Here is a 14,869-nt window from a genome sequence, read left to right on the forward strand (position 1 = left end):
ACCATATTACAAGCTAGGCAGTGGTGGCTCACGCCTGTAATCCTAGCACTAAGGAGGCTGAAATAGCAAGATTGCCAGCCCACACAAGGAAGTCCATGAGACTCATATCTCTAGTTAACCACTGGGGGACAAAAACCGGAAGTGGCACTGTAGCCCAAAGTGGTAGAGCCTTGAACAAAGGAGTTCAGGGACAGTGGCCATGCCCGGAGTTCAAGCCCCATAACTGACCCTAAAAAAAGAAAAAATACTATAAATGTTGAAATCCGGCCAGGAGTTTGGCCTAGTGGTAGAGTGCTTGCCTAGCATGCACAAATACTTGGGTTCGATTCCTCGGTACCACATACATAGAAAAAAGCCGGAAGTGGTGCTGAGGCTCAAGTGGTAGAGCTCTAGCCTTGAGAAAGTCCAAGGACAGTGCTCAGACCCTGACCCCAAGTCCAAGACTGGCAAAAAAAAAAAAAAAAGGTTGAAATCCTAATGAAAATAAAAATAAAGGCTTTCCATTGAGGAAGGAAGAGAAAGGATACAGAGGGAGAGGCAGCAAGGGAGAGAGAAGGATGGAGAGGAATAAAGATTGAAATTGAAAATGTATGTGTATATGTGCATCTAGAGAGGAAGAAAGTTTTACCTGGTCTGTTCTTTCAGGTACAGGCTTCAGACTGTGAAGTCCCTCGCTGGAGTGAGCCTCATGTTGCGGTTACTGTGGGCTAGCCTGAGATGGGATGACATGGCAGCCAAAGCTCCACCAGGAGGAGGGACTACGCGGACAGGTAAGGGGGTGGAATTTTTTAAATAACATCACTTCAGTGATTGGTTACCCATTTCAGTTAGCATCGTTTTTTGTTGTTGTTGTTGTTTTTTGTTGTTGTTTTTCTTTGGCCAGTCGTGGGGCTTGAACTCGGGGTCTGAGCACTTGTCCATGGGCTTTTCTCAAGGCTAGTGCTCTACCACTTGAGCCACAGCACCACTTCAGCTTTTTTCTATGTACGTGGTACCGAGGAGTCAAATCTGGGTCTTCAGGCATGCTAGGCAAGCACTCTACCACTAGGCCAGACTCCCAGCTGTTAGCATCGTTTTTTAAAAAAACAAATTACTGGTTGTTAGAAAAGAGGTATACAGAGGGATTACAGTTATATAAGTCATACAGTACATTTCTTTTGGGACAATGTCATCCTGTCCCTTCCTCTGTCCTAGTTATAGTTAGCATGTTTAATGTTTCATAAAAATACAGCTTTAATAGGGGCCGAGAGTTTGGCCTAGTGGTAGAGTGCTTGCCTAGCCTGCACGAAGACCCAGGTTCAATTCCTCGGTACCACATACATAGAAAAAACCTGGAAGTGGTGCTGTGGCTCAAGTGGTAGAACACTAACTAGCCTTGAGAAAAGTCCAAGGACAGTGCTCAGGCCCTGAGTTCAAGCCCCCATGATTGGCAAAAAACCCCCAACTTTATGGGCTGAAGGCATGGCTCAAGTGGCAAGTGCGAGGCCTTCAGTTCACTTACCAGTACTACCAAAACAAGACAGCTATGACATATGTCATACATTTCTGGTGTGACACCACACTTGAAAGTCAAATCTTTCAAATGACATCTATTTTGAGCGTAGAAGTTATTTAAACAGACTCCTAGGGCCCTTTGCTTACTTCTCTTGTCCTATGACTTTTTTTGTGGGTTTTTGTTTTGGTCCTACACCAGCACTGGAACTCAGTACCCACTGCTTTCACTCATTTGAGTAGTACTCTACCAAGCCATACCTCCAACCCAGGATTTTTATTGAGTTTCATGGCCAGGAGCTAAGTTGCACTCCACAACATTTTATTCAGTTTAGAAATTTTCTCACAACTATTCAAGAAGTTGAAGTAGGAAGATTGCTTGGACCCAAAAGTTCAAGACCAGTATAGTGAGACCTTAGTTGAGAAATACAAAAGTATATAACCTAAGAAAGAAACTACATACTGTTGCATTCTACTAGTGACTGTGTAGTCATTGTTTCTGAAGGTTTATTCCATATGTGTCTCTTCTGCAAAGGCCAGGTATAGTACTTTTGTAGTTTATGAGAATGTCTGGTGATATTAATAATATTGCAATTAAATCCCTATAGAAACACCTGAAACTGCCGGGAGTTTAGCCTAGTGGTGGAGTGCTTGCCTAGCATGCACGAAGACCTGGGCTCGATTCCTCGATACCACATACATAGAAAAAAGCTGGAAGTGGTGCTGAGGCTCAAGTTGTAGAGCTCTAGCCTTGAGAAAGTCCAAGGACAGTGCTCAGGCCCTGAGCTCAAGCCAGGCAAAAAAAAAAAACAAAACAAAACATCTGAAACTGAAATCACAACCGCAGAAATAATTAGGAGGCAGGGCATTAATCCACAGTGGGTATTAATAATATGTGATTAAATCCCCATAGAAACAACTGAAACTGAAATCACAACCACAGAAATAATTAAGCGACGGGATGTCGGTCCTTACGGCATTCGTTCTGAATACTGCATCAGGAAAATCATTTGCCCCATTGGAGTTCCAGAAGCACCAAAAGGTAAAGAATGGTAAAACTTCTATTCTCTTGATATCCATGCACATATTACAAATTGAAAAAATTTGAAAAGTATTTTTCTAGTATGAACTGCGTATCAGAAAGAAAGCTTAACAGTTTAAGTAATAAATATAACAAGATTTTATTAGCCACATATTAGTGCCTGTTGTTATTGTATAACCTCATAAAGAAGACATGTGATGAAGTGCTTAGACTGTAGGCCCGAGTGCTCCAGGAAAATTGCTCTCTCTCTGGCTAATTTGTTTTTTTTTATCATGGCACTTTGTATAGCATTTGACCTATGAAAATAGTTTGTGGATTCAGGCTTAAAGCTACTACAAAGTACTTCAGTGGTCAGAATAAAAATAATATGAAATGAAGAATTATTCAGGCTGGATGTGGTGGCATACACCTGCAGTCCCAGCTACTTGGGAGACTGAAGCATCCCAGTAACACTGCCATCATTGTACATGGCAAGGACACCCATCCCAACTGAGAGGAACATGTTGAGGCAGAGGGAATAGGTCATATGGGCCACAGGCCACCTCCCATGAGCCTTGGCAGAAAGCCTGCTTTTCTTCTTTCTTGCAAATAAAATTCAATTGAAGCGTAGTTATAATTAAGTATGCATGTTCTCTTTCTATTGTGATACAAAGGGAAGAGTCAGGTAGTCGGAACAGGGACTAGCTAGTCTATGTTCTCTAACTACACCATCTGGCTCTTGAAGGAGAGAACGTTTGCTGAGCTTGGCAGCACACTCTTGTGGTCTGTGACATTTACTCTGGAAGCTAAGGGTGAAAGATCATTCAGTCATGGGCAACCATGACTACACACAGATGGTCTGTGTCAAAAGTGAATAAAGAGAAAAAGGTTGATATCTATTGATAGAGAATGTGTGTGTGTATGTGAAGACTCCAGCAATACTCTCAGTTGGGCGGGGTGAGTCATAGGGCTTGAACTCAGGGCCTGAGAGCTCTTTCACTCAAGGCTAGCACTTCAGCCACACACCATTTCTGGTTTTCTGGTGGGTAATTGGAGATAAGAGTCTGATAGACTTTCTTGACCTGGCTGGCTTCAAACCAAAATCCTCAGATCTCAGCCTCCTAAGTAGATAGGATTATAGGTGTGAACCGCCAGGGCTTGGGCATGACTCGTTTTTTTAAAAAACTGTAGTGTTTAAAATGCTTTGCTTTCTTTTCCAAAGAAACACCTACACCTCAGAGGAAAGGCCTTCGATCAAGTGCACTGAGGCCAAAAAGACCGGAAACACCTAAGCAAACTGGACCTGTTATTATTGAAACCTGGGTAGCAGAAGAAGAATTAGAACTCTGGGAAATCAGGGCCTTTGCTGAGAGGTAAGGAAATCCTTAATATCTGGTCATAGATTCTATCATTTCAGAATTGAGAATTATCAGGCAATTAATTATTCAGTATATAACATATATAGTCTATATCTTTATATAAATATATCTATAGGTAGTTTATACATATATGTAAATAAGTCATAGTCAATTTTATTGCAGTTTTTTATTTTAAGAGTTATCATTTAGTATATATATATATATTTTTTTTAATTATTTTTATTCCCTTGTCAGTCATGGTTTTTTTTTGTTTTTTTTTTTTTGCCGGTCCTGGGCGTGAGCTCAGGGCCTGAGCACTGTCCTTGGACTTTCTCAAGGCTAGAGCTCTACCACTTGAGCCTCAGCACCACTTCTGGCTTTTTTCTATGTATGTGGTACCGAGGAATCAAACCCGGGTCTTTGTGCATGCTAGGCAAGCACTTTAACCACTAGGCCAAACTCCCGGACCCTCATTTAGTATATTATAGTCATATTTTACATGTTATCCATTTGTTAGTCTCTATCCTAAAAGTTAATATGTTTAAAAAAATAGTTCTTATATTAGTGGCTAGGTGTCTGGTGGATAGTTTCTGATAAGTTGCTCCTTTTTTTCCCTGCAGAGTGGAGAAAGAAAAGGCCCAAGCAGTCGAGCAACAGACCAAGGTTAGTGACCAAAGGAATTCCAGAAATTAGAAATAAATTGTCCTAAAAAATTCCAATCTGGAAAGTCTCTATAAATTATAGTAACAGCTGCATGCTAAGAATGTGTTGTAACTGCTGATGCTAAAGCCAGTGATAGTTCTGTGTGAATTGTACATGCTCCTCAGGCACAAAGAGAAGATGCTTGTTCCTATCAGGGAGTCATGAGGAGCTTTTACCTAACTAGATGTTTTCAACTTTGGGGACACTGATAAAAAAATAGATTTAAAAAGGGATGGCTTGGGTCTGTAATCCTAGCTATTTAGGAGGCAGAGATCTGAGGATCAGGGTTCAAAGCCAGCCTGGGCATAGAAGTCCATGAGACTCTTATCTCCAATTAATCACCAGAATACTGCATGTGGTGCTGTTGCTCAAGTGGTAGAGTGGTAGCTTTGAGCTGAAGAGCTCAGGGACAGTGCCCAGGCCTATAGTTCAATGGGAGCTACAGCTCCCTATAGCTCCATGGGGCAGGGGAGTGGGGAGCGGGGAGAATGATTTTGTTGTTGTTGGCCAAGGATCATGTTTTGAAGGCAGCCCAGACATGAAAAGTTCATGAGATTTATCTCTTGATAAGCTACTCAAAAATAAATAAATACATTATTAGAAAGCTAGAGAAGTTTTATAATTTTCAGCTTGTTTGATTATAGGTTTGCCAAACTAAATAGGGAGTCCATTTTGACGTGCTATTACCATGAAAACCTATTACTTGTTCTCAGGTGTAAATGGCACCCCTAAGCAGCGAAGTGCTCCTCTTTCCAGTAAATTATCCGTATCTTTTTTTCATTTTGGATATTTATACAGGCCACAAAATTTGGATCATCTTCATTTGTTTTGGACAATGATAATGAAATATGTGTGATAGAGACATGTAAATATTGCCTTCATCGAGTTTAACTTATAGATGAAATGTATTTAGCCATATTTTCTCTTTAGAAGCAAAATATATTACAAGTTTAAAATCCAGCTGCTGATAGGTTGTGCCTGTAAAATCCTAGCTACTAAGGAGGCTGAGATATGAGGATCGACTTGTGATTTGAAGCCAGCCTGGGCAGGAAAGTCTGCGAGACTCTTATCTCTACTAAAACTACCCTCCCCCCCAAAATTTTTACAAGTAAAAGAAAGAAAGAAAGAACGGACGAACGAACTTGAGCTGTGGCTCAAACAGTAGAGTGCTCAGAGACAGCACTGAGGACCTGAGTTCAAGTCTCAATGTTGGCACCAAAAATTAAAATAAAATTTAGTGTACTTTCTTATAAAACTAGGTTGTTTTAATGTGGAACTGTGTGGATTTACATTTTTCCTCATTGACTTTTGTAGAAACGACTGGAGCAACAGAAGCCTGCAGTCATCGCCGCTTCTACCACATCCCCACCAAACAGTACAACCAGTACCATCTCTCCAGCCCAGAAAGTTATGGTGGCCCCCATAAGTGGCTCAGTTACCTCTGGGACAAAGATGGTACTAACCACCAAAGTTGGCTCTCCAGCGACAGTCACATTCCAACAAAACAAGAACTTCCACCAGACCTTTGCTACCTGGGTTAAACAAGGCCAGTCAAATTCAGGTACAGAGCCATGCTGATGCTATACATTGTTTGCAGCCAGGACAAAGCACGTTCAATCCCTCCCCTACTGAAATGAAACCTGTCTTTAGAAAGTTGTTTTTCTTTTGTAGCTGATTGAGCAAACAAACTGTAACCATTGGTTTATTTCCAGATAATATTCATTATATGACATTAGGAAAGCTTTCCTACATTATTTAACTTTCAACATCTACATAATTTCACTGTGAGTGGAGAGGAATGTGATACAAGATGAGTCACATTTCATGCATTGGTGCCCTTCCTAGAAGTCACTACATTGCTGGTTATTCTAAATGTAAAGCTTATTAAATGTCTTATACCCCATTAGCCACCAGCACAGCTGCCACATCTGCTACCACCATTGCCAGCACAGGTCAGACGTTCCAAATTACAGGCAATCCAGTCACTATGGCAGGAAAAGTAATTACAAAACTGCCACTTCCTGCAAACAGCAAGATTGTCGCTGTAAATGTGCCAGCTACACAAGGAGGTAAGGGAGATGTGAAGAGTTTTAATTCACATTTGCTAGATCATACTGTTGCCATGATTCCATTTCCTTTCCACTGATTTCAGTCCTCAGACCTCACATTCTATGTGGCCCACTACTCAACCCTTCCACACATAGTGTCTCCTAGAAACCAAGCAACACCAGTGCCTCTCCTTGAAGAGATAATTGTTAATGACCTCATTGTCTTTTTTTTTAAAGGTGTTGTTCAGGTGCAGCAGAAAGTCCTGGGTATCATTCCATCGAGTACAGGTACAAGTCAGCAGACGTTTACTTCATTCCAGCCAAGGACAGCAACTGTCACAATTAGGCCTAATACCTCAGGCTCAGGAGGAGGAACCACCAGCCCGTCACAAGTAAGAGTTCTTCCCGGACCCATTTTGTTTTAGAATAATAAACACATCAGGAGGATGAAGAACTTAGAATGACCTTGTCTAAGATCAGTTCAGATAATTTCGTTGTTGTTGGTGGTGGTGGTGGTGGTGGTGGTGGTGGTGTTTGGCATTGATCTTACAACTTGAACTCGGGATCTGGATGATGTCTCTCAGCTTTTGTGCTCAAGAGTGTTCTACCACTTGAACCACAGCTCCACTTCCAGATTTCTCTGTATATGTGGTGCTAAGGAATTGAACTCAGGACTTTGTGCCTGCTAGGCAAGCACTCTACTGCTAGGCTAAACTCCTGGCCCCTAGAAATAATTTCTATAAAGAAAAGTTTACATAAAATCAGCACTGGTCTACCCAAGGAAGCATTATGCAGCCAAGTTAAGAAGTAGCATGAGGGCTGGGAGTGTGGCCTTGTGGTAGAGTGCTAACCTAGCATGCACGAAGCCCTGGGTTCAATTCCTCTATACCACATATACAGAAAAGGCTAGAAATGCCACTGTGGCTCAAGAGGCAGAGTACTAGCCTTGAGCAAAAAAATGTCTAAGGTGGCTCACACCTGTAATCCTAGCTACTCAGGAGGTTGAGATCTGAGGATCAAGGTTCAAAGCCAGCACAAAAGGACTTTGAGACTCTTATCTCCAGTTAACCTCTACAAAAACGGGAAGTGGGGCATGGCTCAAGGATAGGGCAGTATCCTTGAGTTGAAGGGCTCATGGACAACGTCCAGGCCCAGGGGTAGGGCGGTAGCCTTGAGCTGAAGAGCTCAGGGACAGCCCTCAGGCTGAGTTCAAGCCCCCATGACCCATCAAAAAAAAAAAAGTGTCTAAGGACTGTGCCCAGGCTGGCAAAAGAAAAAAAGAAGTAGAATGAAAATATCACCTTGACCAGATAGATAGATAGATAGATAGATAGATAGATAGATAGATAGATAGATAATATATTGTATCAGATTATGTATGTATCATATCATATTAGATAATATATACTAGATAATAGATGATATATATATACATATTAGATAATTTCTTTGGCACCGATATCATAGAAAAGGTTATTTTGTCAGTCTTGAATATCTTCTTTTTTTTTTTTTTTTTTTTGCCAGTCCTGGGCTTGAGCTTAGGGCCTGAGCACTGTCCTTGGATTTTCTCAAGGCTAGAGCTCTACCACTTGAGCCTCAGCACAACTTCAGGCTTTTTCTATATACGTGGTACCAAGGAATCGAACCCAGGTCTTTGTGCATGCTAGGCAAGCACTTTAACCACTAGGCCAAACTCCCAGCCAGTCTTGAATATCTTCTTACCATAAAACTGAGATAGCATGTTTTATAATCTCTTTATTAAAACTATGAACAATGTGGATTGTCCTTATTACGTAAAGTAGGTTACAGGTATGGATTGGAACTCCTTTGAGGAGTGAGTATAGAATAGAAACTTGCCTGCGTCAGCCTCTTGTTTTTTGTCTGTAGGTTGTTTTTAGTATACATGATAAGGGTACATAGTATTCATATGAGCTCATTTTAAGCCCATGTGTTCTAGTATTTTAGTAGTATCTTAATGTATTGTTCTTTGTGTCATTTATAGGTAATCACGGGGCCTCAGATCCGACCTGGTATGACTGTGATTAGAACACCACTCCAGCAGTCAACACTTGGAAAGGCAATTATTCGAACACCAGTGATGGTACAGCCAGGTATTTATCCATCCACTTTTATCATCTGCATCTGAACATCTACTCTAGGAAATCAGTAATAGTTTATATTTGGCAATATTAATGTTAGAAAATGCTAATTTAAATTCGTATTTAAAAGCATATCAGGGCCAGGAGCATGGCCTAGTGGTTGGTTGCTTGCCTAGCATGCATGAAGCCCTGGGTTCAGTTCCCTAGTACCACGTACATAGAAAAGGCTGGAAGTGGTGCTGTGGCTCAAGTGGTAGAACACTAGTCTTGAGAAAGCCCAAGTGCTCAGGTACTAAGTTCAAGCCCTAGAACTGACAAAACAAACAAACAAGCAAAAAACATACCAAATTTCTAATCCATTGGGTTATGCACCCATAGATATATTCATTCTTGCCCTTACTAAGATTAAAAAAAAAATAGGTATTCTTACCAAAAATGTAACAGAAGCCTTTAAGAAATGAAACATAAAGATTCTAATCATTAAAGTAAAAAAAAATGAGCAAAATTTTGTATAGTAAACTGTATAAAATCAAGGAAACAGCAAAGAAACATATAACACCACATAAAGGAAATTATAAAAGTAATGCCAGACCTCTATTTACTATAATGAATGGGAATAGGCTAAACTTCCATATTAAAAGTTAAAGTCTGGGGGCCGGGAATGTAGCCTAGTGGTACAGTACTTACCTATCATATACGAAGCCCTGGGTTTGATTCCTCGGTACCTACATATACAGAAAAGGCCAGATATGGCTTAAGTAGCAAAGTGCTGGCCTTAAGCCAAAAGTTTCCAAGGACAGTGCCCAAGCCCTGAGTTTAAGCCCCTGTACTAGCCAAAAAATAATAATAATAACAGAAGTTAAAGTCTGTGCGCTGGTGGCTCATGCCTGTAATCCTAGCTATCTCTGAGGCTGAGATCTGAGGATTCAGACCTCAGATCTGAGATCTGAGGTTTGAAGTCAGCCCGTGCAGGCAAGTCTGAAAATCTTATCTCCAATTAAATACTCAAAAAAGATAGAAGTGGCATTGTGGTCATTTGGTAGAGTGCTTGCCTTGAACAAAAGAATCTCAGGGACAGTGCCCAGGCCTAGAGTTCAAGCTTCAGAACTAGCCAAAAAAAAAGTTAAAGATTGTGGACTGAAGCTGAAGGGAAGAGCTTTTATCTAGTGTACGTAAAAGCTCTGAGCTAAGCAGGGTGGCTCACACCTGTAATCCTAGCTACTCAGAAGGCTGAGATCTGAGGATTGCAGTTCAAGGCCAACCCGGATAGGAAAGTCCCATGATTCTCCAGTTAACCACCACAAAACCAGAAGTGATGCTGTGGCTCAAGTGGTAGAGGAATAGCCTTGAGCTGGAGAGCTCAGGGACAGCACCGAGGCTGAGAGTTCAAGCCCCGCCACCACCAACAAAAAAGGCCTTGAGTTATATCCCTAGCAGTACAACAACAAAAATGAGTTTTAAAAAAAGAAAGGAGGTCCCTACACAGTTATGAGAAACATTTAAAGTCAAATTACCACAAGGGGATTACAAAAGATGAAAAATAGAACTGTAGGCAATCATATATGACAAATTAAGAGGAATAAACAAGGATAATCCCGCTAGTGTTGGACAGAGTAGAATAAGTGTTTACTAAAAAGAAAAACCATCAAGACAAAATTTTTATTATATAAATTTTGAAGATTAAGACTCAATGATAATGAAATCTTGAATTCCTATGGTTTGGGTAAGGTGTAAATGAGTGGATTTTCAGAACTATTTGAAACCAAGGAGGCATTGCTGGGAAGGAGAGCAAAAATAGATAACTATGTTTCAGCTTGTATGCTTGCAGATGTAGTCACAACACATTTGTGCTATTTGGTGGGAAAATAGTCCTTCAATCAGATAAAAGCTTGATTATTTCTGAAAAGTAGGATGTGAAGATGCCTCATTTTTTGTAATAATGCTAAAAACACAAAGACATACAAATAACATTTACCTGTTTGGAAATTTTTTTAATATGTGCATATCTGTTCACAAAGGCATTGAACATGAAATTACAAACATTTTCAAATTGCAACTTTAAATCATGGCACCAATATTGAACTCAGGCAGATTCAGTTCATCCAAAAAGTATTTGATCACCTATAGACAGGTGAAATATACTGGTGATGTTTTGACTAAAAATTCCATGTATTGTTCCTGTTTGGTGTGTGTAGTATATGAATATGTGTATATGTCTATACACATGCACCTGCAGGTCCTAAGGCTTATACTCAGACCCTGGATACTGTCCTTGAGTCTTTATGCTCAGGGAAGTAAATATCATTTGAGCCACTGATCCACTTCAAGCTTTTTGGTAGCTGGAGTTAAGAGTTTCATACACTTTCTTCAAACTGCATCCCTCAGATCCCCATCTTCTAAGGGAACCACTGGTGCCCAGATCATATTCTTAAATTCTAGTGAGTAGTTATAAATATAAATAAAACAAGTATTAAAAGAGACTTTTCGGGGCCGGGAGTTTGGCCTAGTGGTAGAGTGCTTGCCTAGCATGCACGAAGACCAGGGTTCGATTCCTCAGTACCACATACCCTAGCCTTGAGAAAATCCGGGGACAGTGCTCAGGCCCTGAGCCCAAGTCCAGGAGTGGCAAAAAAAAAAGGGGGGGGGGAGAGACTTGTCTAGCTGGGCATCCACAGCTCCCTCCATAACCCCAGATTTTCAGGAGTCTTGTTCAAAGACAAGACTCTACATTTAACCCACTGGCAAAAAAGCTGTACTAGCAAGAGCACCAGCCTGAGCAACTAAGCTGAATGGGAGACTAAGATTCTGAGTTCAAGCTCTAGTACAACATCAGAGAGTGGGGGGCGGGAAAGAGGGAGTGGGAGAGGGAGAGAGAAGGAAAGAAAGAAAAGAATGAGTGAGGGAGAGAGGAAAAGAAGACAGGTCTCACAGCATGTACCATGACTATGCCCACCTTTGAGTTTAGCTCATGAGAGTACAAGTAAGCAGAACCACCTAAGCAATAATTAAAGCCAAAAAAGAATAGGTTTTTTGTTGTTGTTGTTGTTTTGTTTTGTTTTGCCAGTCCTAGAACTTGAAGTCAAGGCCTGGGCACTGTCCTTGGACACTTTTTGCACCCTGACACTTGAGCCACAGCATCACTTCAGGTTTTTTTCTGTGTATGTGGTACCAAGGAATCAAATCCAGAGCTCTGTGTGTGCTAGGCAAGCACTCTACCACTAGGCCACAGTCCCAGCCCCTAGTTTTTGTTTGTTTGTTTGTTTTCGCCAGTCCTGGGCCTTGAACTCAGGGCCTGAGCACTGTCCTTGGGCTTTCTCAAGGCAAGCACTCTACCACTAGGCTAAATTCCCAGCCCGATTTTTTTGTTTGTTTGTTTTTTAAATAACATGGAGCACATTAAAATTTATAGGTTTAGAAAGAAAATTGACTGGTTGTAAAGTGGGAAGAGCACATTAGTTTACAATATGCGTCAGGGCTGGAACTTTCCCTGTGCAGTATGATGAGTACCCACAGTTGGTGAGAATGTGAAGATACAACCTTTCCTGTCATTCAATTCACTGTGTTCCTACCATGAACCAGTAATATTTTCGGGAGTTTATTCTAAAACATCAAAAGTGCACAAAATCCTTAAGTGAGGATTTTGATGTGTATTTTTCTAACAAGGGAAAAGGGGAGAGTATTCTGAATCTCAAACACTGGCCAAAAAGGGAACAACAACAATGAAAACACTAGCCAATAAAAGAAATACATGCTGGAGATGGTAGTATGTGCCTGTAATTTCAGTTACTTGGGAGGTGGAGAGTGGAAGGACAGCACTTCAAGAACAACCTTGGCAAAAAATGGTAACGAAACCCCTCCCCACAAGAAGTAGGCGGAGTGTGGTGGCTTATGCTGTCATCCTAACTGGATCTTCCCACCTATGTCCTTGGAAAAGCAAAGGAGGGCTTGAGCAGTAGAGTTTGCCTAAGTTCAAACCCTAGTGCCTCCACCCCCACAGCATTTAAAGAAATACATAGCATATACATAGTACTCTAGTGATTCATGCTTGTAATTCTAGGTACTCAGGAGGCTAAGATTTGAGAATCAAAGTTCGGAGCCATCCTGGGCAGACAAATCCATGAAACTCTTAATTTTAGTCAACAGCAAAATGCTGAAGGAGAGGTAGTGTTCAAGTGGTCGAGCTCCAGCCCTGAGTGAGAAAGCCAAAGTAAGGGCTTCAAGCTCTAAGTTGAATTTCTGTACCATCACAACAAATAATTGTGTGTGTGTATGTGTGTATTCATTCACAGAAAGAAAAATGACAGGAAATAAATGCAAAAACTTGAGAAATGTAGGGAAGGGAAGAGGGGGGAAACAAGATGATTGGGAGGGGATGGAGGGCAGGAATTGGGGACAAAAACATGAGAAGTGGTATCAATGTGTGAGAAGTAATGCACCCAATACCTGATGAATGTAACTGTAACTCCTCTGTGCATTACCCCGACAAGAAAATTTAAAAAACAAAAACTTGAGAAATGTGGTATTATGCACTAATTAGTAATGAATCAGTAAATATCAAGTTAAACACTAAATAATTACTGTGGCATGGGGGGGCAGGGGTAGTCCACATGCTATTCTAGTTTTCAAGAAACAAAAGTGAAACTAAGCTAAGTGCATTTATTTATTAACCGTTATTCAACAAAGCTAAATTTAATTAGTGGTGAAGAGCCATCATTTGCTAAAAACAAGGTATGAGATTTTGAAGCAAGTGTTGGGTTTAATGCATGGACACACTGCAGTCCTGGGAGGGTGGCATAAGTGCATTTATTTTGCAGACTTGCTGTATGTGATTCTTTGCACAATGGCTCTCATGTCAGGACACAAGGTGCTTCCCTTTATGTTCCTCCTGGCAATTTGCCCTGGATATTTGCAGTTCTAAAACTCTGTGATACGTGAAATCACTGTTTATTATTAGTACATTAATTGAAAAACAAAACAAACCCTTGTGGTATGGTTTACATATCATTTATCTCTCCTGTTGTCACTTTGGCTTTGAGTTTTGAGGGAGTATGCTGTCTTTCCACTCCACTGTGGATGGCCAAAGCTGTAAGTGGGCTGAGAGGTAGACCCACTACCACTCAGGCAACTCCTTTGTCTGTAGGCCTGAGTGTCTTTGAAAGTTCTAATGACTACATCATGTACAGTCTTGAGTTATTTCAGCCCAGAATACTGCTGCAGACAGGCGTGTAAGCATCTGGGTCCCTCTGCTGTTTGTGCAGGTGCTCCTCAGCAGGTGGTGACTCAGATCATCCGAGGACAGCCAGTTTCCACTGCCGTCTCTACCCCTGGCACAGCATCCTCAACTCCTGGACAGAAAGGCCTAACTTCAGGAGCAGCCAGCACTGGTCTACAGTCTTCCGCGCCCCCAGCCCCCCGCCCCCAGCAAGGGCAGGTGAAGCTTACCATGGCTCAGCTGACTCAGTTAACACAGGGCCACGTAAGTAGTGTCACTTCCACTTGAGAGGTGATCTTGTTGAGTCTTGCTATAAGTATAAGAACATGTGCTTATTTTGATAAGTTTTACAAGGTACTTATCTTGAGAGGTGTGCTTCCAGGGGTCAGACAGAAATACTTTGTACAGGGAGAACAGCGTCAATCCCAACTGTCTAGACTCTTCCCTCCCTCACTCCCACCCCAAGTCCTGGGGCTTGATGAACTCAGGGCCTGGGCACTGTCCCTGAACTTCTTTTTGCACAAGGCTAGTGTTCTGTTACTGAGCCATAGTGCCACTTCTGTTTTTTTCTGGGTATTTGATAGTGATGAACCCAGGGCTTCCTACATGCCAGGCAAGCACTCTACCATTAGGCCACACTCCTGGCCCCTGTGTAGACTCTTCAGATGTAAGCATGCAAGCATAGTATAAGCATAGCCCTTCTAGCTACCAAATTGTTGTTAGTTGGCCAGTTTCCCCAGGGAAAAAATAAAACAATTTGGATACATTAAGATTGCTTCCTCACTAGACATTGTTGTGTGGTCTTCCACTATTAAAACATTCAAGGCTGTTCCCATTTAAACAGCAATGGGTATTTTTTCTTGGTAGAACCTCACAAGCTGATTTTCACAAAGGTGTTTGGAAGTACGAAGGATCAGAAGTAGCTCCAATACTAATAG

General features: G+C 41.3%; 1 protein-coding gene across 9 annotated transcripts in view; it reads left to right on the plus strand.

The window, feature by feature from the left end:
- Positions 1–14,869, plus strand: part of Bptf (bromodomain PHD finger transcription factor) — a 118,386-nt gene that overhangs the window by 76,823 nt on the left and 26,694 nt on the right. For 8 of the 9 annotated variants that reach the window (XM_090349902.1, XM_090349903.1, XM_090349907.1 and 5 more), the window contains 8 exons: positions 646–770; positions 2,405–2,533; positions 3,735–3,885; positions 4,491–4,533; positions 5,887–6,133; positions 6,858–7,012; positions 8,623–8,731; positions 13,978–14,195. In XM_090349902.1, the coding sequence (XP_090206028.1) occupies positions 646–770; positions 2,405–2,533; positions 3,735–3,885; positions 4,491–4,533; positions 5,887–6,133; positions 6,858–7,012; positions 8,623–8,731; positions 13,978–14,195 (1,177 nt within the window). Of the gene's footprint in view, positions 1–645; positions 771–2,404; positions 2,534–3,734; positions 3,886–4,490; positions 4,534–5,886; positions 6,134–6,479; positions 6,642–6,857; positions 7,013–8,622; positions 8,732–13,977; positions 14,196–14,869 lie in introns of all 9 variants that reach the window. The other variant, XM_090349911.1, reaches the window with a different exon arrangement.

The sequence above is a fragment of the Megascapheus bottae genome, chromosome 17, assembly GCF_031878675.1.
Source record: "Megascapheus bottae isolate mThoBot1 chromosome 17, mThoBot2.hap1, whole genome shotgun sequence".
NCBI lineage: Eukaryota > Metazoa > Chordata > Mammalia > Rodentia > Geomyidae > Megascapheus > Megascapheus bottae.